The 26087-nt window shown below is 41.7% G+C and overlaps 1 protein-coding gene across 1 annotated transcript; it reads left to right on the top strand.

Moving 5' to 3' along the window:
• Nucleotides 1-13448: 13448 nt before the first annotated feature.
• On the top strand, nucleotides 13449-22187 carry bahd1 (bromo adjacent homology domain containing 1; the record flags this gene model as incomplete). Its single annotated transcript, XM_083910659.1, has 6 exons — nucleotides 13449-15045; nucleotides 19749-20158; nucleotides 20404-20563; nucleotides 20643-20722; nucleotides 21809-21900; nucleotides 21995-22187. The coding sequence occupies 6 exons, from the start codon at nucleotides 13449-13451 to the stop codon at nucleotides 22185-22187; spliced, it is 2532 nt and encodes an 843-aa protein (XP_083766785.1).
• Between the last annotated feature and the right edge of the window lie 3900 nt (nucleotides 22188-26087).

Below are 26087 nucleotides of genomic sequence, written 5' to 3' on the forward strand. Positions count from 1 at the left end.
CGAGAGCTCTAATCCCAGCAAAGCCAGCGCTGATGCTGTAATCATGTGTCCCAACCCCACGAAATGAGGTAAGACGTTCAGAAAATGCAGACGCGCTGTATCCAGTGTGGCTCCAGTTCTCTGATGTGATTGGCTGAGTGTTGTTATGTGGTAATTAACAGCGCATGTAATTGGCATTTCCTCAAGGGCTGTAAAAGGCTGGAAAAAGCTGCGCCAGTTAAAAAAACAAATCATCTTCCTTCGACTTTTCCCTTTAGGGGTCGCCACATTGAATCATCTGCCTCCCTCTTGCCCTCTCCCTTGTGTCCTGTTAATGGAATTTATGGAAATAGGTCCTGTTCGTGATAGGACAGGGTCTGGGTCTAGAGCGTACCATTTAGTAGTACAAGGCCCTGGTACACTTACGCGCACAACGCTAGCCATAATTTTGGAACTGTGCGCAAAGAGCGCGTTGGGTGCACGTGGTCAGCACATGTGCGAACTGTAAGTTCTGTGCGAACTAAGCCCCGCTCGAACCAGACGCGTCCGAGGGAGCTGTAGTTGCAATCGTTCTCTTCTTCTTTGGTAGGAATGCGTCCTATTCCCCGCGTCCAGACTTGTACCGCCACCCGATGGCGGAGTGGGATACTACAGGACCCTGGTGCGTGAGTATATCATGGTCCGCCAAAATAGCATGTGCGCGGAAGTACACCTCAGGCTTTAGTCTATGTGATCAATATGACGTATTATGTTACCTTTCGTCTAGGGCTGAACAGCAGAATATTTCTTAAATTTCTTTCATAAAATGACCATTTTAGATCAGATATTGGCCTGACCTGTACACATTATGTTCTCCAGACTGAAGAAAACATATTTGTTTCTCAAAGATCTGCACAAATATCACACCGTGATCATTTGAAACATGTTCATTCAAATGAAAATGAGAATAATTATGTAAAAATAACCATTCCCGGAATGGCAATTTATTCAAAATTGTTCCGCCCTATACTTTGGACGTTGTTCCAGTTCCAGTGTTTCACCTGCTCAGGGACAACACATGGAACTTAGCCGCAGGCTAACTCTGGTGCAGTTATTTACCTTCACACCACTTCCCTGTGAGAATAAACAAGACATAACTCGACAGCGCGATCGCTGACAGAATTGACTTTTTTATGATTCAGTGACATAACTCACTGAGTGCAGGAAGCATTTATTCACCCTGGTTTGAGTTGTGCATCTCTCTCTCTCGCTGCAGTGTGTGTTTATTGCAGCGCAGGTCAGATCTCAGCAGTCTGCACTCCCTCAGCTTCGCGTGGCTTCTCATGCCTCATTAACTCAACACACTCGGCTCGTTTACAGCTGTTAATTACACACTGTAACGCTGATCGCGACGGAGACAATTAGCATCTATCCCAATTACGCTGGATTCCGACTGCACGCTAACTCGTCAGTTTTGTGGTTTTAAAAGGTTTATAAAAGAGTTGTCGGCAGCAGACGTAGATGGAGTTGTGTTGGAAACCGAACACCTGCTGAGCGACTCCTGTAAGCCGAGCAGTCTGACTCTGACTGTGTGTCATAATAGGCCGATGTTATCAGGGAGCAGGCTAATAAATGATGAGCGCAGACAGATCACTCATCCATATTATTAGATTGCATGTATCATTAAGAGAAGAGGATACAGTAAATGAGACTAATTAAGAGGGATGTGTGCCTCTATTTTCTGCTGTAATTAATCTAAATGGAGGGGAAAATTCTCTGGAATATTCCTCGAGATATTCTTTTTTTTATTCATTAATAAACATGACATTGATCTCATTACATCTATTTCGCTCTCGCACCGACTTTATGTCAGCTGTCATTTTCATTATGAGTGTATTTATTATATTAGACTTTAAAATGACAGCAAAAGAGGTTAATAAACCGTCTTTTAAATAAAACTTGATATTCAGTTTATTATAATACAAAAACCACAAAATGAAGTCCTACAATATTTCTGTATAATTAGTTTCTTAACCTTTTAAGCCCTAAGACCATATTTTCAGACAAAAAACGCCTATAAGACAAATTTAAATGAAGAATTGCTCCACAATATTAAGGTCCATGTGCATGTTCTTCTTGGTGTCTAAGGACATCTAAGGACCTCAGAGAATCTATAACCAGTGATAGAAATATTGTGTCTATGACTATGCCTGAGTAAATTTGAGTAAACCAAAGGAGAAAAGTGACATTTCTTTTTTAACACCATGCTTACAATGATTCCATGCACACAGATGTCATTGATCCCCTCCAGCAACTCCTTGACTACAAATATACCAAATGTGATGATGATTCAGTAGCTTCTCTCCTTTCAAAGGACTACAAAAATGGCCACAATGGTAGAAATGCTTGTTTTCGTCGAGTCAATCATTCCATTAAAGATTAAAAGCCAATACTTAACATAATTTTTTGCACTTAAATACATGATTAAGACTCGATTTTGTCGTATTGGGATTTGAACTTTGAGCAACAGTTTAAAAAAGAACACATTTGTTTTGATTAACTGTGTTCTTATAGCAGATGGATACAAGTTTTATATAATTATCTCTGTTTTTTTCAGACAAATGTCCCTTCAGTGCGGCACTTTTTTCCTGATTTCCGTGAGTGTAATCTGTGAATATTGACACTGAAACTCAGCGTGATAATAGCCAGAGTCACCATGAACAAGACAGCACTGGTGGAAATATTATATAACCTACACAGTTTCTGTTATATAAAACCTAACATCATAGAGTTTTATATTGTATTTGTGCAATTCTTCCTTATATTTTTGTAATGACGAATAAACAGTAAAAACAGGTCAAATGTATTATGGTCACAGGGAAAAACCGTGGGTCGCTCCTTGCTGAGTGTTTAACAGCATGTGGAGGTTTTCACAGTCTGTTTTGCGCTGTAAAAAACGAGCAAATTGGTGTAAAGACTCTTTTAGTAGGCGGGTCACAACAAAATAAGCTCTGCAATGTTGGAAAAAAACACGGTAATTTTGTTTCCCAATTTCTGTTTATTTGCACATCCAGACAACTGATCATTCTCTCTTTTCGCCTTCTTCATGATTCCCTATTTGTAAATGGTATTTTGGTGCAAAAAGAAAAAAACGCAGCTCATTCATCCTGACTGCAGCCTGCACTGTAACCATTACCTTCCACCATCTTGTGCCTACTGCCTGTACAACAGTGCATTATCATTATTATATTAATTATGCAATAATTAGCAATAGTCTTACAATAGTATACACAATATTCACTATATTTATTTACGCATCTACCTGCAGTGTGTGATATTTCTCTAGCCTTCATTTGTTGTATACAATGTCCATAACTTTTTTTACTATACATAATGCACTAAGACTGTAGTCCTTTTGTCTGTTTTAGCATTCTTTAACCCTTTAAAGCCTAGCTTATTGCTGACAACACGTTTGCACTTTGCATTACTGTAGTTATGCAACGTTTTGTTTGATCAGAAATCTTGAACCTTTTTGTTTTTCTTCATTTCAATTTGTTAAAACACGCAGTTAATTGTAAATAACTGCCAGATATTTCATTGCAAGTTATTCTGGAAAAAATGGACAAAAGTGCTTAATTACAGGACATTCTCTGGTCCTTTTATGTTTTTGCTGCTGTAACAAGTGAATTTCCCCTTGTGACGGATAAATAAAGTTTATCTTATCTTAAAACAAAAACCCGTTGGCCATCAAGTACACAGACCCGGCCACCACTGACGCTCACATTAGAGCAGCATTTCTGACTCTCCTCCCAAGTACCACTGATGGTGCACGCGCCACACTTTGAGAACCCGCCCTCCATTTCCTTACATGCAGCTCCTTTAAACTTTTGAGTCGAGCTTCTCGGAAAACGAATAATAATCGATGTCAGATCGATAGTTGGAGCAGAGTGCACGGGGGGGAAAACAAACAGTTTCGAGTGGAAATAGAAAGCAATTTTTCCACTCCGTGTAGGAGGATGACAGCAGAGCAGAGGGATGTCCCGGTAATGCAGGCAGCGCATGGATATATTATCTCCAGCATGCCACTTCGGAAGTAGGTCACCGCTCACCGATTTGTTCACCATGTCTCCAGCTACTGTGAGCTGCTCTCTCCGCGGATCTCTCTCCAGCTCCACAGCCCCGCCGACACACTAGGAAGTGGGCAGAAGACACCGCGGTGCACAGGACGAGGATTATTATTATTATTGTAAATATTATTATTATTGGGTTTTTTTTTAACCCATGTTTTCCCCCTGCTGCGGATTGGCGTTCATTTCCGATGGGACACGCAAGGTAAACCGATGAATCGCGACTGTTAATTTTTTTTTTTTTTTTTTTGCCGTCACACTTGGAGACGCGGTGGGATCGCGGGGTTCGTGAATGTGATTCTGCGTCTACACCAGAAATAACAATCAAAACTCGGGCTGTTATTAGAGGCGTTTAACGCGAGCGATCGATGGAGGATGTTGAGCTTGTTTTGTGACTCGTTTTCCTCCACTTCTTGTAATCGCAGCTCTCGCGCTACAGTACGACAGGCAGGCTGTCAGATTAACGCTGTCCAACACTAACACTAACAACACCACCATGGCCAAGTACGAGCTCCAGCTCTAGCTTTATCACACACACACAAACACTAACACAGCGTTTTCTGATAGAAATGAAAATCATCCACAAATCCGCGAGTGGATGTGTGTGTGTGTGTGCGAGTGTGTGTGTGTGACTAACTGCTGAACCTGCATGGAGGTGAAGGGTGGAAGAGGAAGAGCAGAAGGAGGATGGTTCTAGTGTTGGTGTAACAGTGTGATAGTGTAACAGCGTTGGTGGACGTTACTTTTCAAAGTAAACACTGCACTGCTGTAATTATATGGTGCATGTAACTTGTTACCGTCTGAGGAAAAGTAACATGTGACGTTTCGTGCACCCATGTGCCGCTTTATTAGGCACACAGGGGTGGCTTTCACACTTTAATAGTCCGCTTTCCAATAACGTATTCCCCTCCTCGCCTGAGGCGGCGCTGCATAGAGTATTACTGATGGGGGAAGACGTGGCAAACCGCGAACAAGAAGACTCGCTGATCTGTTGGTTAACGCAGGGCAAATTCTGCTGCATCAAATCGTATCGTTTTATGTGAACATCGGCAACATTAACATTACCCAGAATTCCCTGCGTTGTCATCCGCTTCCTGCATTTGGTTCACGCAAACCTAAGTTTTTAGGCGGAACCAGAGTTTGGTTGTGCGTTCACACCTCCCCAAACAAACCTCATGAAATGCTTTCCCACTGCACTGAATAACGTATTCCCCCTCCTCGCCTGAGGGGGCGCTGCATCAAGAATTACTGAAGGAGAAGGCGAGACAAACCGTGAACGACGACATACGACACATTAATACGCTACAAAAATGGACTCAGCCGTTTCTCCCAGCTATCGTTCTACACGCGCCTATGTTTTTGGTTGCATTTACCCACAATGCCCTGCGTTGCATTCCGCTTCCTGCGTTTGGTTCACTTGACGCGAACCGAGACCTACGTATGTTTGTGGGCGAATCAGAGTTCGGTTGCGCGTTCACACCTCCCCAAATGAACCAAATGAAATGGCCCCCCACTGCACTAAATAATGCATTCCCCTCCTCACCTTAGGGGGGCGCTGCATCAAGATTTACTGAAGGAGACCCCTCTTATTAAACCGCAACTTACTATTTTACCTCGTTCTCACTCAATGTCTGACCACGAGCCATTTCTCCCGGCTATCGCTCTACTCGCGTGCATGTTGTGGTTGTGTTTACCCACAATGCCCTGCTTTGTAGTCCGCTTCATACCTTGAGTTCACTTGAAGTGAGCCGAGACCTACGTTATTAGGCACCCTTAACGCTGCTGTAGCCTAATTCAAGCTTTTTTTTTTCAACCATTCTCTTACATCGCTCACTTGCAGAGCTGCTGCTCACTGACATTCATCCGTTCATCCATCTTCTAACGCTTTATCTTCCACATGAGGGTCACAGGAGACGCTGGTGCTAATCTCAGCTGACATAGGTCATCAGACCATCACAGGGACACATATAGGGACAAACAATCATCCACTCTCACACTTGCCGTCAATTTAGTGTGTCCCAATTTGTGCCTAAGCCCTAAATCTGCATGTTTTTTGGACTGTAGGAGGAACCTGGAGAACGCTGGTTTTTCCAGACTGACTGTTTTCTCTTTTTTTGGACCATTCTATCTTGAAAATTCCAGTCGATCAGCAGTTTCTGAAATACACAGAGCAGCCTGACACATTCACAGTCATCTTCCCACCCATTTTAATAACCGGTTACATTTTGCTGATTAGGTATTTGCATTAAGTTGAACAGGTGTACTTACTAAGTAGCCGAGTGTTCACTCGGCAGCCACTCAGGTGCACACAGGGCACCTTTGAAAGTAGCATCTGCTTGGTTGTAATCACTGGTTACTGTTGTCTTTCATTTCATCATTTATTTATCATTTTTAAAGCAGTCTGACTACAGTAAGGTCATTTCTCTGGGAAAATTGCTACTCACTGTATCTCTACAGATGGTTGTGTGTAAAACATCTTAATAGTGCAGCAGTTTTGTGAACCATAGCATGTTTTAAGTCACTTAAATCATTCAAATGCATTGAATTGTTGCTATGGGATTTACTGATGAGATATTTGTGTTACTAAGCAGATGAATTTGTGTATTCGTATATAATTGTATAACATGCCCTTTGGGAAAATGTAAAATCTGAGTTGAAAGATGTGGTGATAGAAAATTGCAGCTTTTTAATCTTTATTTGAAATAAAAATTGGCTTTTTTTAGTCAAGTAGTCAAAAATCAGTTTTTCCTCAAAACGATTATGTTTTCAAACATCTTGTTTTGTCCACAAACCAAAATGATTCAGTTTTAACTTTTTATTTGTTATGTGGAGCAAATAAACTAGAAAGTATTCACATTTAAGAAGCTAAAACAATCAGAAATCTTGTTTTAATCAAGGAAAAACCTTCAAACCAATGATCAAAATATGAATTGTTTCAGCCCTACGTATAATAATGTTAATATTGTATCTGTTCCATAATGACAGACACAAAGTCACCTTGACAGCTCTGTATTAATGCTGTCTGTTATAAACACAGACTTTTCAAACCCTTTTCTTACATCGCTTCCTTTCCTGCTGTCGACAGGCTTTCATCGTTACTCGGGCACAACTTGCGTTGCCTTTAAAAAGTTTTAATATAATGCAAATACTTCATCATGCAGCCAGATGTCTGCCCGTCTGCCTGCCTGCCAAAAAAGTACGAGAGAAACAGGAGTCCACGACAGATTCTTGTCACACAAAAAAAAGTAAAGGAAGAACTAAAATGATAGGAACGTATTAACCTTAAAAGTTACAGCGACACTGCTGCTGTACGACTGTTTAACTGCTGATGAGCTCCAGGAAATATGCACTCCAGTCTATGAAGCTGCACACCAGCTGCCTCTGGGCTCTGTTTCCTCCCCCTGTCTCGATGACAGCTTTACACTTTAGTGTCCTTCTTCTTCTGAATGAGCCTGTGTGACAGTCGGCCAGCACAGGCTCCTCCTCCTTTTGGAGAAGTCAAAAAAAGTACAACTGTTCACTGACTCACTGGGCTCTGTCATCTTCTTCAACCACTAAAACTAATGCAAGTAAAACACTATAATTTGACGTCCTAATAATAACACAATGCATCATAATAATGTGCTTTTCTCTGCTTTACTATTTCTTTTGTAAAACAGTGCATTTAAAAAATCATGGGTAACAATGATGATTATATTTTAAGCATTCAAAAATCATTTTCGGATAAAGAACTACAGAAAGTGATTTTGCTAATAGATGTGGGGCTTTTAATTTGTTAATCTCTGTACGTTTTCAAAGTGAACGTCTTGTACCAGTCCTGTGTTTAAACTCCTATACCATGTAAAATAATAACTCAAATGTGTTATTTGTGTGTGTGTGGCTGCAAATATTTTATCGCAATGAGTCTAGTTTGAGTGTAAAGTCTCTCTCTGTGGTCGGCGTTGTGATGATGGTGTAGCCAGGGAGAAATAACAGCCCTCGTCTTTCCCGCTGTGCGTGCTTGTCTTATTCAAATGGAACAAGTTGATTTGATATCCACGGACAGAAACTCAATGTGAGGCTCCTTCTGTCCTCTTGTTATCTGGAAATTAAATTTCTCCCGTCATGGATTGCATTTCACGGTTCACCGAGTCGTTCGGTTAGAAGGGCCAGACGGAGCCATGGGATGGTTTTTCAAAATGTCCAGCCAGAGAGTTGTGTGTGTGCCCACTCCAGCTGAGCTGTTTTAGTTAGAACTCAACTCTGCTTTTTCTAGAGGTCAGGAAAAGAGCCATGCTTTACAAGAGAGCCATATTTATTTCATACTTTTTTCTCAGAATTCCTTATTTCTGACTTTTATCTCAGAATTCAGACATTCTTTTTTCTCTGAATTCCAACTTTTATCTCAGAATTCTGACTTTCTGACTTTTTTTCTCAGAATTTCTACTTTCTGATTTTTATCTCAGAATTCCCACTTACTGACTTTTATCTCAGAATTCCGACTTTCTGACTTCTCAGAATTCTGACTTTAATCCCAGAATACAGACTTTCTGTCTTTTCTCTTCATCTCAGAATTCATACTTTTCCCCAGAATTCATACTTTCTGACTTTTTCCCACTTTTATTTCAGAATTCTGACTTTTCTCACAATTCTGACTTTCTGTCTTTTATCTCAGAATTCATGCTGTTTTTATTTGTTTTTTCTCTCTTTCAGAACCTTTTTTTCCATGTTTCCCAAAACTCTTCCTTACAAATAATATCCTGTGTTTAGAAAAACTCTTTACAAGTCTCACGGTCTTCTGTTGTAGATCGTTGTATTGAACAACATAAAAGTCTCTCCGTCTGTTCCCTGTGATTTTTTTGCTTTTGCTGCCCCTTCATTAGGTTGTTCCATGATAACAGTTTGTCATCGTTGTGCAGTGTCATGTGTCATTATGTCGAGTAGATCTCATCGTGGACTCTTGCATCAACATCACTTATTAGGGAGAGGGCGTTTTATGACCTGAAACTTTACCATTTTTTTTCATTCTGTAGGAAAAAGCAGGAAACGTATTGGAAAGCAAGCGCTTGGAAAAGCAGAAATCGGCTGTATTCCATTTATCTTAAGGCTTTAACCCACGCACACACACTCTTCCTCTCGTCTGTCGCCGCTCAAACCTAAGTTGCAAGCAGCTCACTGATAAACATTTGCCATGATGTGACAGAGAGAAACATCATTTGCAATAAAAGTGTCGCACGTTGCAGTCGGCTGCAGTCAGCTGCCGTCGGCACTCGTAGATTAAATGGTTGCAGTGAGTTGCTTTTTTTATTCCCCCTCATGTGGAATATAAAAGCGAGTGGTTCCATGGTTCCAAATATTGCAGATAAAGCAGTTTATTTGAAGTGCTGGTTTTCCATGTGAGATGATGCTTTTTAGTGTGAAACCAGCCCATAATTGACTGAGTGACCCACAGAAAATCAATCTGCTATAATTCATCTGTCAGTATTTTTTCTTTAACGTGACCTTTAGCCGCATGAAACAAGACATTTATGTAAGAAGCATTTGCAGTGACCTTTTTATAGATCAAGAGGCGACAATCGGCAGCACAGTCACTCTGAGCCCAAGTGTACGTTCATGCTTAAGTCTGTCTTTCTACAACTCTGTCTTACACCAGCCTTCATCTGCTGGTGGTTTTCTCTGAAAACTACTGCACGGCATCTGAGATTCTCTCACACGTTGGACACATTTTCCCTGGAAATTGACAAAAAAGACGTGTATAGAAATGTCCTTTCTACAAATAGTTGCCTTAGTCATCATGGCTGCTGTGTAGCGGACATTAATGGAATGTGTGTGTGGTTGTGAAATGCTTTCATGATGAATCAGAGTCACTTAAAATATAAAAATGGCACTTGTTCACTTATTTCCTTCAAGGTCAAGTGGTGAATTATTTCTTTTTTTCAAGTGTCACTGACAGTTAATTCATCATTAACTCACAGGTGTTTCTGTGTTGACAGAGTAAAAGGAGAATGTGGATAATTTACCTGTAAATTAGCTGGAGAAGCTTTGATTCAAATGGTTGTATATTTGGTGAAATACTGAAGATCTTTCCCAGTTTGTCTTTTGAGTACAATATTGAAAGTTGGAAAAAAACAATCATTATCCATTTTTTTCTTTTCTCATTTTATTTTGAAAGTCAAATGAATAATGATATGCGGATTCATACACCCATAATGCATTGTATCATGTCGTACGTCGCACCACAACAGTCGAGTCAACGACAGTCGAGGACAGATATAGTCTGCAGTGTGTTCTGCTACAACGATAATCGATTATTCGTTGATTTGATAGTTTTCAGCTTCTTAAATGTGGATATTATCTGGCTTCTTTGCGCCATAAAACAAAGAATTCATAAAAAAAAGGAGGAAATTAGATGTTTGAGAACATCATAAACTTTGAGGTTCTGGGAAACACATTTTGTGTAGTAGATTTAATTCCAAACAGATTAAATGCAAACGATACAGCAAAAACGTGGTTTTACAAATGTATGCAAAATTCAGAACCCTTTTAATTCAGCACTGACAGAATCTTGGCTGTGTGCTTCAGGTCATTTGTTGTGTTGGAAGTTAAACTGCTGCACCTGCAGTCTCAGGTCATTTCAGAGCTGGTTTTCTTCAAGGACCTGTTTTTCTGCCTTGGCTCTGATATGAGATCTACAGAGAGCTTCCTGCACTTATTTGGAATATTTATATACAGTATGCAGGTGTGTCTTACCGTCCAATGAATTATATTTGTCACAGGTGGACGAGCAGGCAGGATGTACCTAAATCCAACTGCCATAGCAAGTTTCTTTTTTTTTTTATCTGGTCATAAAATTTGTTGTATTTCATGTAGAAAACCAAGGTCCATGAAGTACGATATTTGGTTCCTGTGGTAAAAAAAAAAGAAGAAGAAAATAATACAATACAAGTATATTACATATATATAAGTATACATGTAAAACCCAAATAAAGTGAAAGAAACATTATTTTAGATGAACACTTAGAACAGTGTTTCCAATACTGGTAAAATGTGATCAAAATAGTGATACTTTTACTTATGTAAAAGTAAAAGTTTACTTGTTTTAAACAAGGTTCTTTCTTGTGTTGTGCAAAAAGGACACAATGGAACACAAATATCAAATGACTTGTTTTTAATTGTAGGCAAACCTTTATAAATTAAAGCACTGACAAAATGAAAAATGTAATCACATAATGTATCAGTCAACATGGGTCAAAGGTCACAAATGCTTTAACTTTCTCATTCAAATAGGGACCTTTATTGATGCCAATTCACCTGTCCTCATTGTTCACCTGTCCTCATCGTTCACCTGTCCTCATCGTTCACCTGTCCTCATCGTTCACCTGTCCTCATCGTTCATCTGTCCTCATCGTTCACCTGTCCTCATCGTTCACCTGTCCTCATCGTTCATCTGTCCTCATCGTTCACCTGTCCTCATCGTTCATCTGTCCTCATTGTTCACCTGTCCTCATTGTTCACCTGTCCTCAGCGTTCATCTGTCCTCATCGTTCATCTGTCCTCATCGTTCACCTGTCCTCATCGTTCACCTGTCCTCATCGTTCATCTGTCCTCATCGTTCACCTGTCCTCCTTGTTCGCCTGTCCTCATCGGTAACATGTCCTCCTTGTTCACCTGTCCTCCTCATTCACTGCCAAAGCTTCTGGTGCATGAATTCTTTTAAATTAAAAAACTTTTCAGTAACTCAGTAAAAGATGTGATTTAAAACGTAGTGAAGTACAGAACTCCCCCAAAAAAGTAAAATTACAATTAAAAAAATATGACTTTAAAAATTACAAATACACACAAAAAACCTACTCAATTACAGTAAAGTGAAATTGTGCAGAAAGAGGGAATAGTAGCATGTCCAACCTTATAAGAAGCACATTTTCCTGCAGCTAAAGTGTACACTTTCTTTCTGTCCACTGTATGCAGTCAACTCTGACACAGATAAACAGACGCAGGCACAGGAGAGACGGAAACAGCAGTGTAATCTGTTTGCTATGTTTTTATAGAGCCCCACCCTCACACACACACCCTGTGTTATTCGCTGGATGCCACACACACACCCACTGCCTGAAAATGCCCCAAACACAGCAAAGTGAGAAGAAAACTGAAGAGAATGCGAAGACACGATTACTCCTTCAGTCTTCTCATGTTTACCCATTCTTTGAAGCCGTGTGGAAAACGTAGTTGTGGAATAACAGATTCATATCACTTCTCAAAGAATCCATCAAGCAGTAAAAAAGATGCGTGAAAGCTCGTCTTTGTTCTGTGCCTGAGTGAATCCTCATAATGTGGAGCTCGATTGCATTAGTCATTAATCTGCTTAAACACGCGTTTAAGAAGCTGAAAATTGCCTTTTTGTTGATACAAAGGATGAACAAGTCAAGAGGGTTTATTTTATTTTTGGGTTGCGAGTGTGTGTGCAGCTTTATCTGCATGTTAGAAGAAGATTTTAGTCTGTGTTCAGTGGTCGTGTTCTCTGGGGACGTGGAAATTGACGGCAAACTAAGTAAAACTGGTTTGTTGAATAATGCATCAGGAGATCCTGTCTGTTACATTATTCAACTTTTTAATCATTTTAATACTTATATTTGGGACTCTGGAGGCCCTATGGGTAGGCAAGGTGTGAAAAAAGATGACTCGCTCATGTTTTTGTGATCTGTTTCATTCTAAGTACAGGAGATAAAACGATAAAGCGATGTTGACTTCCACACTTATTGTGACGTCACAATGCGACATTCCTGGAATTGTTGTCTCGCGGAGTACCGCTTTGTCCCTAAAAATAGTAGGGCAATAGTATCCAGAAGAGCAGAAGTCCGCAGTGTTCTATTCTTGGCTGCACAGTGCAGCACAGAGTTCTACACAAACTTCCAGCCTCAGAGGATTTACGTGTCCAGTGGATACATGTTATAAATGACAGCAATGTGCCGGCTTGAGTCGGCAAATGATGGCTTTTCCAAATGCTAACTGGAGCTATCGGAGCCTCAGTGACTCTGATCTAGTTTCCTGTGTCTCATTTGCATTTAAAGAGACCAAGCTTTCTGAACGGGGCTGTTTTGTCAGGGTGATTGAACTGCTGTGCTTCATCCTTAAGATATTTTGACCAAAGCATGTCACAGACATGTTCATTAGGACACCAGGGAACTAGGTTAACTTGGATAAAATAGGGTATGATATGTCTACTTGAATGTGGTTCAATGTCTGAACTGTGTCTCCCATCCCCTCAGAGCTTGTCTGGACCCATGCGACGATCCATGACGATGCTGACTGAAGGCCGTCTCTGAGCAGAGACACACCGTCGCCATTAGACCCTGTGGATGAAGAGGAAGTGGTGGATCTGAGACCATGGTGAAAGCCCAGCGGAGCCAGCCACTAAAATGCAGGAAGCCCCACAAGGAGAAGGCAAGCAACGTAGAAGGTGGTGGTGTAAAAAAGAGGAATGAAAGACAGAAGGAGCTGAAAAGCAGGACGAGGAAAGTTAAGAAAGATTCACACCAGCATCGGAAGAAGATACTGGCGGTGGGAGATGGCGACGCACTCGACTGTCGCGTCCTGCTCACGCGTCTGGAGGAGAAAGGCGTTCTGGGTAAACACAAGTATGCGCCAAAAGCTGGGAAACAAAAGAGTGTTAAAGGTAAAAAGAAGCTTCAAAGAAAGACCAAATTGGGACGAAATAAATCTTCCACAGCCAATCAGCAAACACTGGAACCAAAAATCAATCGATCTGACGCCTTACCCACGCCCGTCCTCGAGCCCCGCAGGCGGAGAATGGCCGCTCTCAACGCTGAGGCTGTCAACAGCTTGTTGCTCTACAGAGACAATTCCTCCTCAGCAAATCTCAACAAGAAACGGCAGAGCTCTAAGGAAGATCCAGCTAAACACGGTCCTGCTAAAACTGAGCGTGGAGCCAAAAATGTTTCTGCAGCACTGAAAGAAAAGCCTAAAAAACAGAAGCGGTCGCCAGTGGAAATCGACTGGCTGAGTTTATTAACGCCGACCCCGCGGCGTCAGGCCGGCCTCACTGCTGCAACACTGCTCAAACTCACCAGCGCCCAATACGGAACCAAGCGGCAAAAGAAGTCGGAGCCCAAACCAGGGCGCGGAGGCGACACGGCAGCCACAACTCAGGGTGAGATTAGCGGTAAATCTTTGTGCGGAGGAACAAAGCAGACCAAAAGAACAATGCATCCCAAACACGAGGAGCAGCTAAAGCACAGACAACAGGGTACAGAGGATGTGGTCCAACCACAACTGGGGCCTCACACCCAGGGAGGCTGTAGTTTATGTAAGAAGGAGGCTTTGGATCCTGAGTGGAAAGAATCCACAGGGGGACAAGAGTGCCTCAGACATGCTCTCTATTGCGGCTCTGCTCTGGGATTCCCCTTAAAAACAATCAAAGAGGAGCAGGAGGAGACCAAGGTGTCCTCCTCCTGCTACTGCTGCTCCCAGGAGAGGTGCGTCGAGTACTGTCACCGGCTGGCCCTCTTCCTGAAGGACAAGCCCTTCAAGGAGCCGCAGGACGGCTCGCCGACGTCCGACGTGTTCCACCACCATCATCACCATCACCACCATCACCACCACCATCTCCAGCCTCCTCACCCAGCAGCCATCACCATCAGCCCGCACACGTACGCCTGTTTCCCGGGGTACTACGTTCACTTCAGCCACCCGGACACGTCCCCCACTCCCCCTCCCGTGTCACCCGGGGCCGCCTTGTGCCCGAGGGGTGGAAAGAGACTCAAGCTGCTGCCCAGCGCAGGTCCACAGCCCTCAGGGATTAGCCATCCAGTCTACTGCTGCACCTCGGTGGGGGCGTGCTGCGGAGACACCTGCAGAATCAACAGCTACTCCACGTACACCAGTGTGATTCCAGCTATCACCAGAGGAGGGTGCTCCTTCAACCCCACAGACTGCACCAACTGTAACCTCAGCATCAAAAGAGGTGAGTCGATCGGAAACTGGACTTTGATCATTTGGTAATCTACCACTGTCGGCTTATTGTGAGCTATTCCAGAGGGATTAGGAAATACTGTAAATAATGACCTGGAACTATCCTGATTGGACCATTCACTACGTTTTCTAATCATGAAACTGTGTGAGACATTTCCCCACACTGGTAAATGACAGTATCAAGTCTTTTTGTGTTATAAATGTGTCGTTTAAAAAGCCTTTATACTGTGGCATTATCAGCCGTACGTGCTCAACCATGATAAAGCTCCCTGCAGAGCCACAAAAACAACTGTTCTCACAGGTGATTATGCCCATAATGAGTCACTTACAGAAAGACAGTAGGGTTTCCTAATAAGCAACAAACGTTCATAACTACACCACGAGTATACGATTATTCTCCATGTGCTCTCCACATTAATGTGGCTGCCAGGTCTGTACAATGTGCCGAGAATAGCTGTTATGATTGGAATTCATTTACTACTTTTAATGGAACTTGAGTGGGAAGTAACAAAAACAAAAACTGCTCTGTGTCTTTGTTTGAATACAACAGCACGGACGGAGAATACGCAGCTAAAAAAAGTAACGAGCTGAGCTGAATGTACGATTTGTTTTTGGTGCAGTGTTTTCATGCTTATTTAAACTCTGCTTGTTAAAGAAATAGGGACGCGCTCGGCCTCTTTTCCTCATTAGTTATATATTCAGGATGAATGTCTGGTGCAATGTCTTATCCTGTGCAGTCTATTGTACAATATTTACAGTCATTTTTTAAACCTCCAGCCCAGACTACATCGCGTGCGATGAAAAGCTAAAGCTCACGATTTACACTACTGTTCAAAAGTTTGGGCTCACCTATACAATTTTTTTTGTTTTCCATTAAAAGTCACACTTTTATTCATCGAAAGAGTTGCAAAATGAATAGAAAATATAGTCAAGACGTTGACAAGATAAGAAATAACGGAGTGGAGAGACGCTCACTGAGAATGTTTGAGTCATTTACTATATTATGACCAAAACACACTTACGAATAATTCAGACACGAAATACAACCCATTTGGGCCTAGAATACACTCTGTGCAACGAGCAAAATTGGAGTTGGACACGCCCTAATGCACTTGCACCACGTACTTTAGACACACCTGATTCAAATAGTCAGCTCATCAAGGAGCTTTGCAGAAGCCGAGTAAAGACACCATTTATTTGAGTTTCAGTTGTGTTAGAGCAGGGAAACATTGAAACTCTGCTTTAGACCATACACTGTAGATCATTTAAATAGGGCCGTGTGTGTGTGTGTGTGTTTGTGAGCACCCGTGCATGTGTGGTGGAAAAAAAACACACCTGAATGTGACCTCAAAACAACTATCACACATGAACAGATGCATCTCTCCCCCCCCCTCTCTCTCTCTCTCTCTCTCTCCCGCTCTTTTTCTGTGGTCTCCAGTCTAAACCAGGTCAGGCTCTGCTGAGGCTTTGAGCAGCATTAACCCTCATCTCATAAGAAACCCTTACTAATAGGGTTTTTTCCCCTTTACATTTTCAGGTCTTCTGGTGAAAAAAGGTCAACCCGCATAAGAAGCACTCATAGCATAGACGTGTGTGTAACATTAACATTTATATTCATAAGTAAGCTAAAATTGGAAGAAAGGTTATAAAAACAAGGGTCAAATGAAAATGAAAAGGAAGGATCTCAAAGCTTCCGTTTTAGACTATTGATAAATACAGTGTCTTGAATCTTAAATATCCACAGTGCACATCCATACCTGCTCCACAGAGTCACACGTCTTTGTCATTATACAAAGTACAACGGAATTTATATGCAGTCCCATTCACTTTCTAAAATTTTACTAAAATTTAAGGAGAAAAAAATAAAGAAAATCCCTACTATATAGACCAGCGTTTAAATACACCCTCCTCTCTCTCTCTATATATATATATATGTCTAGTGTTTTTTGATCTATAGGTGAGGGATGTACCTCTCAGCTGATCAATAACAGACTGTGGGTTATTTAACACGGAGACTCTTTATTCGTCAATAGTCTCAGGAAGAAGCTGCTGTGCTCAATAATCAAGGTCATAATAAAGTGTACAAGGAGTAAGAAAGAAAGAAGATGATTTAACCGTCTTTGCTGTGATTTTTGTGTGGTAAATTATTATTATTATTCTGTGGTCAAATTGAATGTGTCTAATTATGTGACTATTATCTTATGGATGTGGGTGAATATGGAATTAGATTAGTGTCAATATTTTAAAACACTTTTTAAGAAGCAAAACAACAAAAACTAGAAAATTCCGCCGGCGTAATTTCGATGGTGCCTGCAGCTTCCGGCATGTGTCGTCGCGTGCAGGACCTTTGCTGGTAAATATGTGGGCACTTGCCGTTAAAATGGGCCGACTTCCTGTTGGGTCAAGGGCGTGTCCCTAAACATGTTCAGGACGGGTCCCTTGTCTCACATATGATGTTTCGTGCAGATCGGTCAATGTATGGCAACGTTATATTTAACTTCCTGTTTTAGGTGTTCCACTTCCTGTAGTGAGGTCTCCTTCTGCAGACATGTTCAGGACGGGTCTCTGGTCTCACATATAAAGTTTGAGGTCTCTACGTTAAAGTATTACGACACTGTGAGGTTCTAAAGTGGACTGGGTCCTGATCATGTTGTTGACCATTTCTCATGTATGTGTATGTGGAAATGGTTGCACAGTTTTTGGGGATTTTTGTCGCCATGGTTACTCGAAACACTTAGAAAAGTCATAGCACACCTTTCCCGATCAAACCGCACATTTTGATATAGGATGTGTGGGGTTTTTCCCAAAACTGTGGGAGGAGTTGAGTGTCAAAGTTTGTGGTGGAGAAGTACATTTAGATAGTAGGAGACTGACAAGCCCCCCCTAGCCCCTCCCCCTCCTCCTCCTTACCTCACGCACACACGCACCTGTGTCTCTGTCGAAAACTCCAGACAACAGAGAAAACAGGCCCTTTTAAAGTTGTCATATCTCATGAACGGTAAATGATAGAGTTCAAATTCTTGGTTTGTGAGCGTCACAAGGCTCTGAGCAGCGTCCACATTTAATTTCGTAAGAAACGGGTGAGAATTGACCGAGTAATGACAGTTTTAAAATGTCCTGAACTTGACTTTTCAAAAAGTCCAAATCTAAATTTTTAACATGGCAGTCAATGGGGACGTTGACCAGAACTCTCTGCGCAATTAGGTGATTTGAAGAAAAACCGCAAGTCGTATGAACATGAAAACAACAAACAGGGTTAGCCAACAACCATAGCAACATTTTGATGTAAAAAATGTCTGTTTAAGTTGGAAATTGTGGGCAGGAGAGGAGTTTGTTTGGAGATTTTAAGGGAATAATGTTCTGATTCTCACTACAGTGTACACTCTAGCTACCGCCCACGCACGCAATACACACCCATTATAAAATTTAAAAACTTATTTTTTTTTTGCAAAACTTAAACTGCGATTGTGGAAAAACCGTAATATGTATCGAAACCGTGACTTAGGTGATAAAAGTCCCAAGTCTTGTGACCCGTTTAAAGTAAAAATCACGTTTCTACGTGAAAGTATGACGACACTGTGAGGCTCCAAAGCGGGCTTGGTTTTGTCGACTTGTTCAGTCCGTTTCCCATTCATGTCTATGTGGAACTCGTTAAGGGTTTTTCGCGATTTTTGTCGCCATGGTTACGCGAAACCCTTATAAAAGTCATAGCAGTCGATTCCCGATCAAACCGCACGTTTTGATATAACTTGTGTCAGGGTTTTCTCAAAGCTGCGGGACAAGTTACGCGGCAAAAAACGGCCGGAAGAGGAATAATATACGGAATAAACGCGAAGGATTATAAGATGTGCTTGCTCCGCAATGCATTTAGGCCTGAACTCTAGTTCTACTAGAGTTCAGGCCTAAATGCATTGCGGTGCAGGCACCTAATGAAGCACAAACTCAAAATGGGCCATGGGCGGGGCCTTAGGAAGCTGCCTGCTGATTGGCTACTGAATTTTGGAGCGACAGCTCAATGGACCAGGAAGTAGTCACGGAGTCGCTGTCCACCTGGAACTCCTTCCCCAAGTTTCCCCTGTCGACATCCGACAAAATAATTCGAATTATGTAACTTATTAGTTGTTTATTAGACAATTATTATGTCGGATTTCCAGACGGAAAAGGTGTATTTTGAAATAAATAAAATACAATAATTTTGAATGATCAAATAGATATTTTATTTGCAATTTGTGTATCTTGATTTTGTGGTTTACTGTTGTTGTTTTGCATAATTCATAAGGTGTTGTTTGCTTCGTGAATAGTGTTCTAATTTAATATAATTGTTGCCATTTTTGAGCTTATTCGATGAGTTAACAAATGATGATGATGTATTCTCTATGGAGCAAATAAAGGCTCGTGATGAGGTTTAAATGCAGAGAGCTAAAAGATTACACTGAATTAAATTGACCATTAATTGTGTGTGTGTGTGTGTGTGTGCGTGCGTGCGTGCGTGCGTGCGTGCGTGTGCTCGGTTAAAGGCTATAATTGACCTTAATTGAGCCTCTGTGTCTTTTCTCTGCTGCGTCAGCAGAGCAGCTGAGTGCGGTTCATGTTTCTATTCCATAACCTTAAAGGTTGTTGATCACCACGTTTAGTGCCTTTTAAAGGACTAAAGTGTGCATGCTACTTCATCATCTTTCCTCGTTCCTTCCCCAGATGACTACTCATCGACCCTCAGCGACCACCACGGCCCCTCCTCCATCCCCGTCTCTCCCGGTCCCAGAGTCCTCACTGGCTGTCCCGTCCCCACTGTGCCTCCAGCCGCTCAGTCGGTGCCCCGCGTCCAGACGCCGCTCTCCGACCCCAGCCAACCGCAGCCTCCGCTGCAGGTGGCAAAAGAGAGTCCGCAGAGCGCCAAGCCCCCCAGTGGGTCGAGGTCTGGCGCGCGCGGCGGCGGCAGCATCAGCACAGCTGTCTGCACTCTCAACAGGGACAAGAAACAGAAGCTCGGCTATCCTGGTGTCAAAGAGCGACTGGTTGCCAATCAGCCGAAGAAGGGCCGCCAAAAAACCACCAACGGCTGGCGGCCAGTTGGCGTGTCCTTTCAGAAGGAGGTTTTCTCTGTGGTATGTAGAAAAAAAAACGTCACGCTGGGGCCTTTTCATGCCGCCGTGATTGTTCTGTTTGTAATTAAATCTGGTGTCATTTAACTCGTCCTTAAAAAGGATTTGGAAGGTCTGCGGTTTTCTGTCTTTTCAAACCCCCTCCACGTTTCCGTTAAGACACAGAACCACTCAATACAAATGTCATCCTGCAGCTTTTTACTCCACACAGCTTCTCAGTTTGTGTTTCCTGCTGCTTGTGTTCACAGGGAGAGGAGGCTCCAGTGCTGAGGAAGTGTTTCGAAGGAGTCCAGAGGGACGGCGAGCTGATTCGGGTCAGAGACGCCGTTCTGCTGAAATCTGGACCTAAGAAGAAGTCTCTGCCCTTTGTGGCCAAGATTTCAGCTCTGTGGGAAGAGCCTGAGTCAGGTAGAACACGGTGTTTACTCGCACTGATTGCTGCCCCCGAGGGCTGAGGGTGAAACAAGTGTGTTTTTCTCTTCCTCAGGAGAGATGATGATGAGTTTGTTTTGGTACTATCGTCCAGAACACACACAGGGGGGACGCAGCACCAGCATTCATTGTGAGGTGAGACACCAATCCGCTCGTACTGTGGCTGTGAAAAGAATGGCTTTATGAGTTAAAGACAGACTATGTAACATTTACACATTCATGTCTCTGCTATAACTTCCAGGTAGAACCCTTTATGTGCACTACCGTTCAAAAGTTTGGGGTCACTTAGAAATGTCCTTATTTTTCAATGAATATAACATTAAATTAATCGGAAAAACACACTCTATTCATTATTAATGTGGTAAACGACTATTCTAGCTGCAAACGTCTGGTTTTTAATGGAATATGTACATAGGTGTATAGAGGCCCATTTCTCTCCAGTGTTCTAATGGTACATTGTGTAATCATGTTAGAAGACTATTGGATGATTAGAAAACCCTTGAAAACCCTTGTGCAATTATGTTAGCACAGCTGAAAACTGTTTTGCTGGTTCTTTGACGAAAGGGCAAACTTATTATAATACTTATATACTTATAATCTTGTCAATGTCTTGACTATATTTACGATTCATTTTGCAACTTTTTTGATGAATTAAATTGTGACTTTTGATGGAAAACACAACAAAATTGTACAGGTTACCCCAAACTTTTGAATGGTAGTGTACTTTAGATTGAGGAGGAATTATTTGGCACTACTAGTCAGCCAGTTTGTTATCTTTTTATTTAACTTAACGGTTTGTGTTCGACATAAATGGATCACAACGAGCCATTTCCCTGACTACTATTTACAAAAAAAAACCCCAAAAAATCATTGAAAAGGAATAAAAAAGTAAAGGAAGAGAATGATCAGTTGTCTGGACGTGGAAATTGGGAAACAACATGACTGTGGAAAACAGTTTTTTCCACTTTGCGTAGCTTATTTTGTTGTGACCCTTGTTTTCCGATTCTGTTCTTACAACGAAAATCCGTTGGCCGTCAAATACAGGGAAGGTAAAGCAAGTTTTACTAGAATGTGCCATAATCAGATTACAGCAACTTTTACCTGGTTTAAAAAGGTCTGGAAAAATCACCCCAGGTTATACTAATCCTGCTAATATGTGCGTATTCAGCCATCTCCTGTTTACAAGTATTTACATACGTTAACACGCGTCTCTTCCACCAGAACGAGGTCTTTGCGTCCCGTCACCAGGATGTGAACAGTGTGGCCTGTATTGAAGACAAATGCTATGTCCTAACATTGGCACAGTATTGTCGGTAAGAAAAAAAAAAAGGCAATTTATTGTTTTATTAAAATGCGCTGGGTAAACTGATCTAAGCTAAACCACTTTGTGTTCTGTGCCGTGTCCAGATTCCGTGCCTTGTTAAAACGCTGTAGGGAAGGCGTACACGACAGCGCCGCTTCCCTCGTGGTGCCGCCCATCGCCAGCAACGCCACGCCCACCCACCACTGTGTGCCCGACGACATCAACCCAGAGCTGGTGTTTTTCAGTCGACACGTCTACGACTTCCGCTACGGACGCCTGCTCAAGAACCTGCAGTAGCAGCTGACGGGACATGGGACGTGAGCTAATGCTACTCTGGTTACATCCCACACAACTTTGCTCATGGCGCTTTTCCAGTACATGGTCCCGGTCTGAATCGACATGGCACGGCACGGTTATTTTGCATTTCCATTAGTGATAGTACCTGGTACTTCTTTTAGTACCTGCTCTGGTGAGGTTACAAGAGAGCTGAGCAGGCCACCGAGTGTCATCACAGGAAGAGTCTTGAGCGTGGCGTCTGACACAAGAATCAAACCGAACAATGCCGAACTGTAGATCAGTAAGAAAGACCTAAAAATCATGAAAACGTGCGTTAATCTACAACATTAAGAAAAAGAAATGTCTAAAATCTCAATCGCAAACGACGAGCCGCATCACAAGCCCTGCTGTTGTGTTTCAGTTCAGTGACGCAGAAGTACTGAACGATTCTCTAAACAAATCTTTTTAATGAACTAATTCTAATGATGCCGTACATGGAAAACAACTGCTTCACAAGTCACTAATTTGTGTGTGTCGCGCAGTTTCACGCAGCCAGTGCTGTGATGAATCCGCCCACAATGAGAAGGAACTATATTGTAATGGAAAACCAACCAAACCGTGTAGAGTCGAGCCGAGCTGGGACCGTGTCGTGGAAAAGCGGCGTCCGCTACAAAAACCCTACCTGCTGCCTCTGTCTGAGAGGAACTGGAAGTCTAAGATGAAGAAAACATGAGGTTATTCTTTTTTTTCCTTTAAAAACATTGCCACACGCACACATTTAGTTCAGTAGGAGTGATGTCTGACATACAGTGAGTGTTGTGTAAGAGTTATTATAGCGAGTGTAATTGGGCTTTATCACATAACGGCTCTCTGGTGTTTTAGCAGCTGCGAGGAAGAACCTGGAATGTACTCTGCTGTATAAAAACGCTGTTAGAAATGTGACATTTGAGATATATATCTATATATAGCGTGAGAGAGAGATTGAGAAAGGTTGATGTTAAAGGTGATTAATGTGACGACCTGCCTGTAGATATCAGACACATAAGTGTCAGCGATCCGTCGTCGAGGAAGATTTCAAGTTTGATTGATTCGATTTCTCTCTCTGTGTGTGTGTGTAAGTTCAGCAGAGAAGTAGTAGTTTTGGTGAATGTGAAATGCATACAATAATATATATATATTTTCTTTTACATCTGTATTGTAAATATAGATGGAGCGCCTGGAGCGAAGCTCAGCACAAACACTGGAGACAGCTGTTTCCCCTCGGTCTTTATTTTCAAGCTGAGCTCGCCGGCCACTGCCTCCAGATATATATATATATTTACCACACAGATGTAAATCTCATTGAGAAAGCATATTTGAGGAATATTCCATGATTTGACATGACCATAATTGACACGTTTTTAGTGATGTTTTTTTTGGTGAATTTGGCACAATATTGCGGTGGTTCTCACACTGTGGAACAGAAACGCTGCCTCCAAACAAAGCACAGTCCAGTTTGTCTTTGTTTCTATGTGAAGAAGACGTCCAACAGACCCCCGAGCATTGAGGGGATTATTGTTGTGCCAATGCTGAGGAATCTGTTTTGCCCTGGGTGCAGCTGACTGTATATTTGCATTTATGATGTCGGGGGGTGAGTTGTTTTGCTCCCCGACAGATGCCAACAAAAGTTTGTCACCTATATTCTTCACTTATGAGCTTGCGGAGTGATGTATTCGGTGTAGCATTTTTAGCTCTGTGGTAACGATTCATTCCTATGTTTTGAGAGAGAAGATTGCATATTTATTTGTGTACGGAGAAGATCTAATTTATTTTCAAAGGGTAAATTTAAAGAGTTCTAGATGTGAGCGGCTTTCGTTCCTGACTAGGACGCAGGTCGGTGTCTGTGACAGATTGAGCTTGCTCTCCCAGTAGAAGCCTTTTTAAATGTTTTTGTCGAGTCCTCGACGTCCTCCGGGCAGATTGGAGGACACCTGTGAAGGATATCGTACACACTTTGAAGGAAGCCTGTTATCATGTGACCAAATCGGGTTTTATTTGGCCCCTCCCAGTTTCCTGTCACCTGCCTTTTCACGTCCGTCGCCTCTTCACCTTTAATCACCGAAAAGCTACAGCTACCTTGTCTTTACCCTAAGTGTGCCCTCGATCTTGCTGCCTTATAGAACATTCCCAGCCTTTCGTTTAGACACTTGAAACCACTCGATCCTTTACCCGCCCCCTTTTTATTTTGACAAATGTATGCGCGTGTTTTTATTTGAAGTTTGAACGTGATCTTTTTGGACAGAGATTGTTATCACTCGAGCAGCTACGAGGTAAATAATGCTACCTACCAACGTGTGCAAAGCTCACGGTTTGTCACTAGGGCTGTCAACGGATAATAAAAATGAATGAGTAATCAGACGGTGTGCGTTTCAGACACACAGAACTACTCCTCTGTGCAGGTCTTGGCAATGAGTCGCGCATCTGGGGCTTTTTTTTGACATTCGAGGCAAAGGATTGTACAACGGAGAATTAGGGCCACATTGAGAAAAAATGTTTTCACAGACTTCGAGAATAAAGTCTTAATTTATGAGAATTAAGTTGTAAATTTATGAGAAAAAGTCGAAAATCTACAAGAATAAAGTCATAAATCTACAAGAATAAAATCATCAATTTACAAGAATAAAGTCGTAAAATTTACAAGAATAAAGTTATAAATAAATTTTGAAGAAAAAGACACTTACGAGAATAAAGAATAAACTGGGCAAACTGTCCTGGACCAGACTATACTCCTCTTGTGTAAAGAGAGATTTTGATTGTATTCACACAGTATATTCATTCACTAATATTTATAAAGGAACAGGAACATGTATTTAACCTGGAATAATCTATATTTTAGCTGAAAATAAAACATGTTCTTGAAATTCATTACATTTTTTTCATCGGCAACCAGAACAAAATGTTGGACATAGAAGTCATCAACTACTTTTGTAAGTTTCATACATTTATCCAAAAACAAGCCTCTAATAATTACACATTTACACAAGAGAGTTATATGATGGCCTATAGGCTAATTTATAATCTGGGGTATAATCTCGCACAGGCCACTTTAACCCCGGGTTTATTCTGGACTGGGTTGACACCATGGCCTGTTACACCGGCTTTCATATCAGAGATTAACGCACACCAGAAAATTAAGTACAATTATTCATCGACAACGATTAGCGTGTTAACTTTGACAGCCCTATTTGTCACCTCTTGTGTGCTTTCAGTAACTATAGCGCGTGGTGGCTGTCGCTTCGTATTTAACGTACGTACATGAGATTTTGTCTTGATCTTTTGATAATGTGGACAAGAAGACTTCCTAAATATATTATATCTTCCTAAAAAAAAAAAAAAAAAAAAAAGTAGTTTTGTCCTCTAACAGAAGAACCCGCATTTAGCTTTATATTTGTATTTCTTTGTAAATGAACGCTGCTCTGTTTTAAAAAGAAAATCCACTTATTCTGCATATTCCTCCTTTGAACTGTCCATCTGGATGCTCATATTCCCCCCCAAAACACGATTTCTTTGCCATGTTAACTTCGGTCTGTTCACTATTTGAGCATTATAAAATGTGAAACGTTTTCTTGGAGGATCTCCGCGTGCTCTTGATCGCAGGTTTGCGCGTCGGATTGAAAGAATTAAGGCTTTCTGTTGTAGTTCGGGTTGTTTTCGGCCTCATCTCAGTCAAATATAGTGCGTGATCCGCTGATCGTTGTGTCATGGCCTTAGAAATCATTCAGCAACGTGATTATATTTATCCAGATGTGTGATAGCTGGTCCTCTGTGCCTGTCCCCACCATTATTAACCCTAAAGTCCACTTCTACTCCAAGCATTTTTCCTTGAAAACAAAGACGAGCACTTGCCGTTTTTTTGTTTTTTTTTCGTATTCACCTTACACA

This window comes from Microchirus variegatus (genome assembly GCF_963457635.1).
Source record: "Microchirus variegatus genome assembly, chromosome: 2".
Classification (NCBI taxonomy): Eukaryota; Metazoa; Chordata; class Actinopteri; order Pleuronectiformes; family Soleidae; genus Microchirus; species Microchirus variegatus.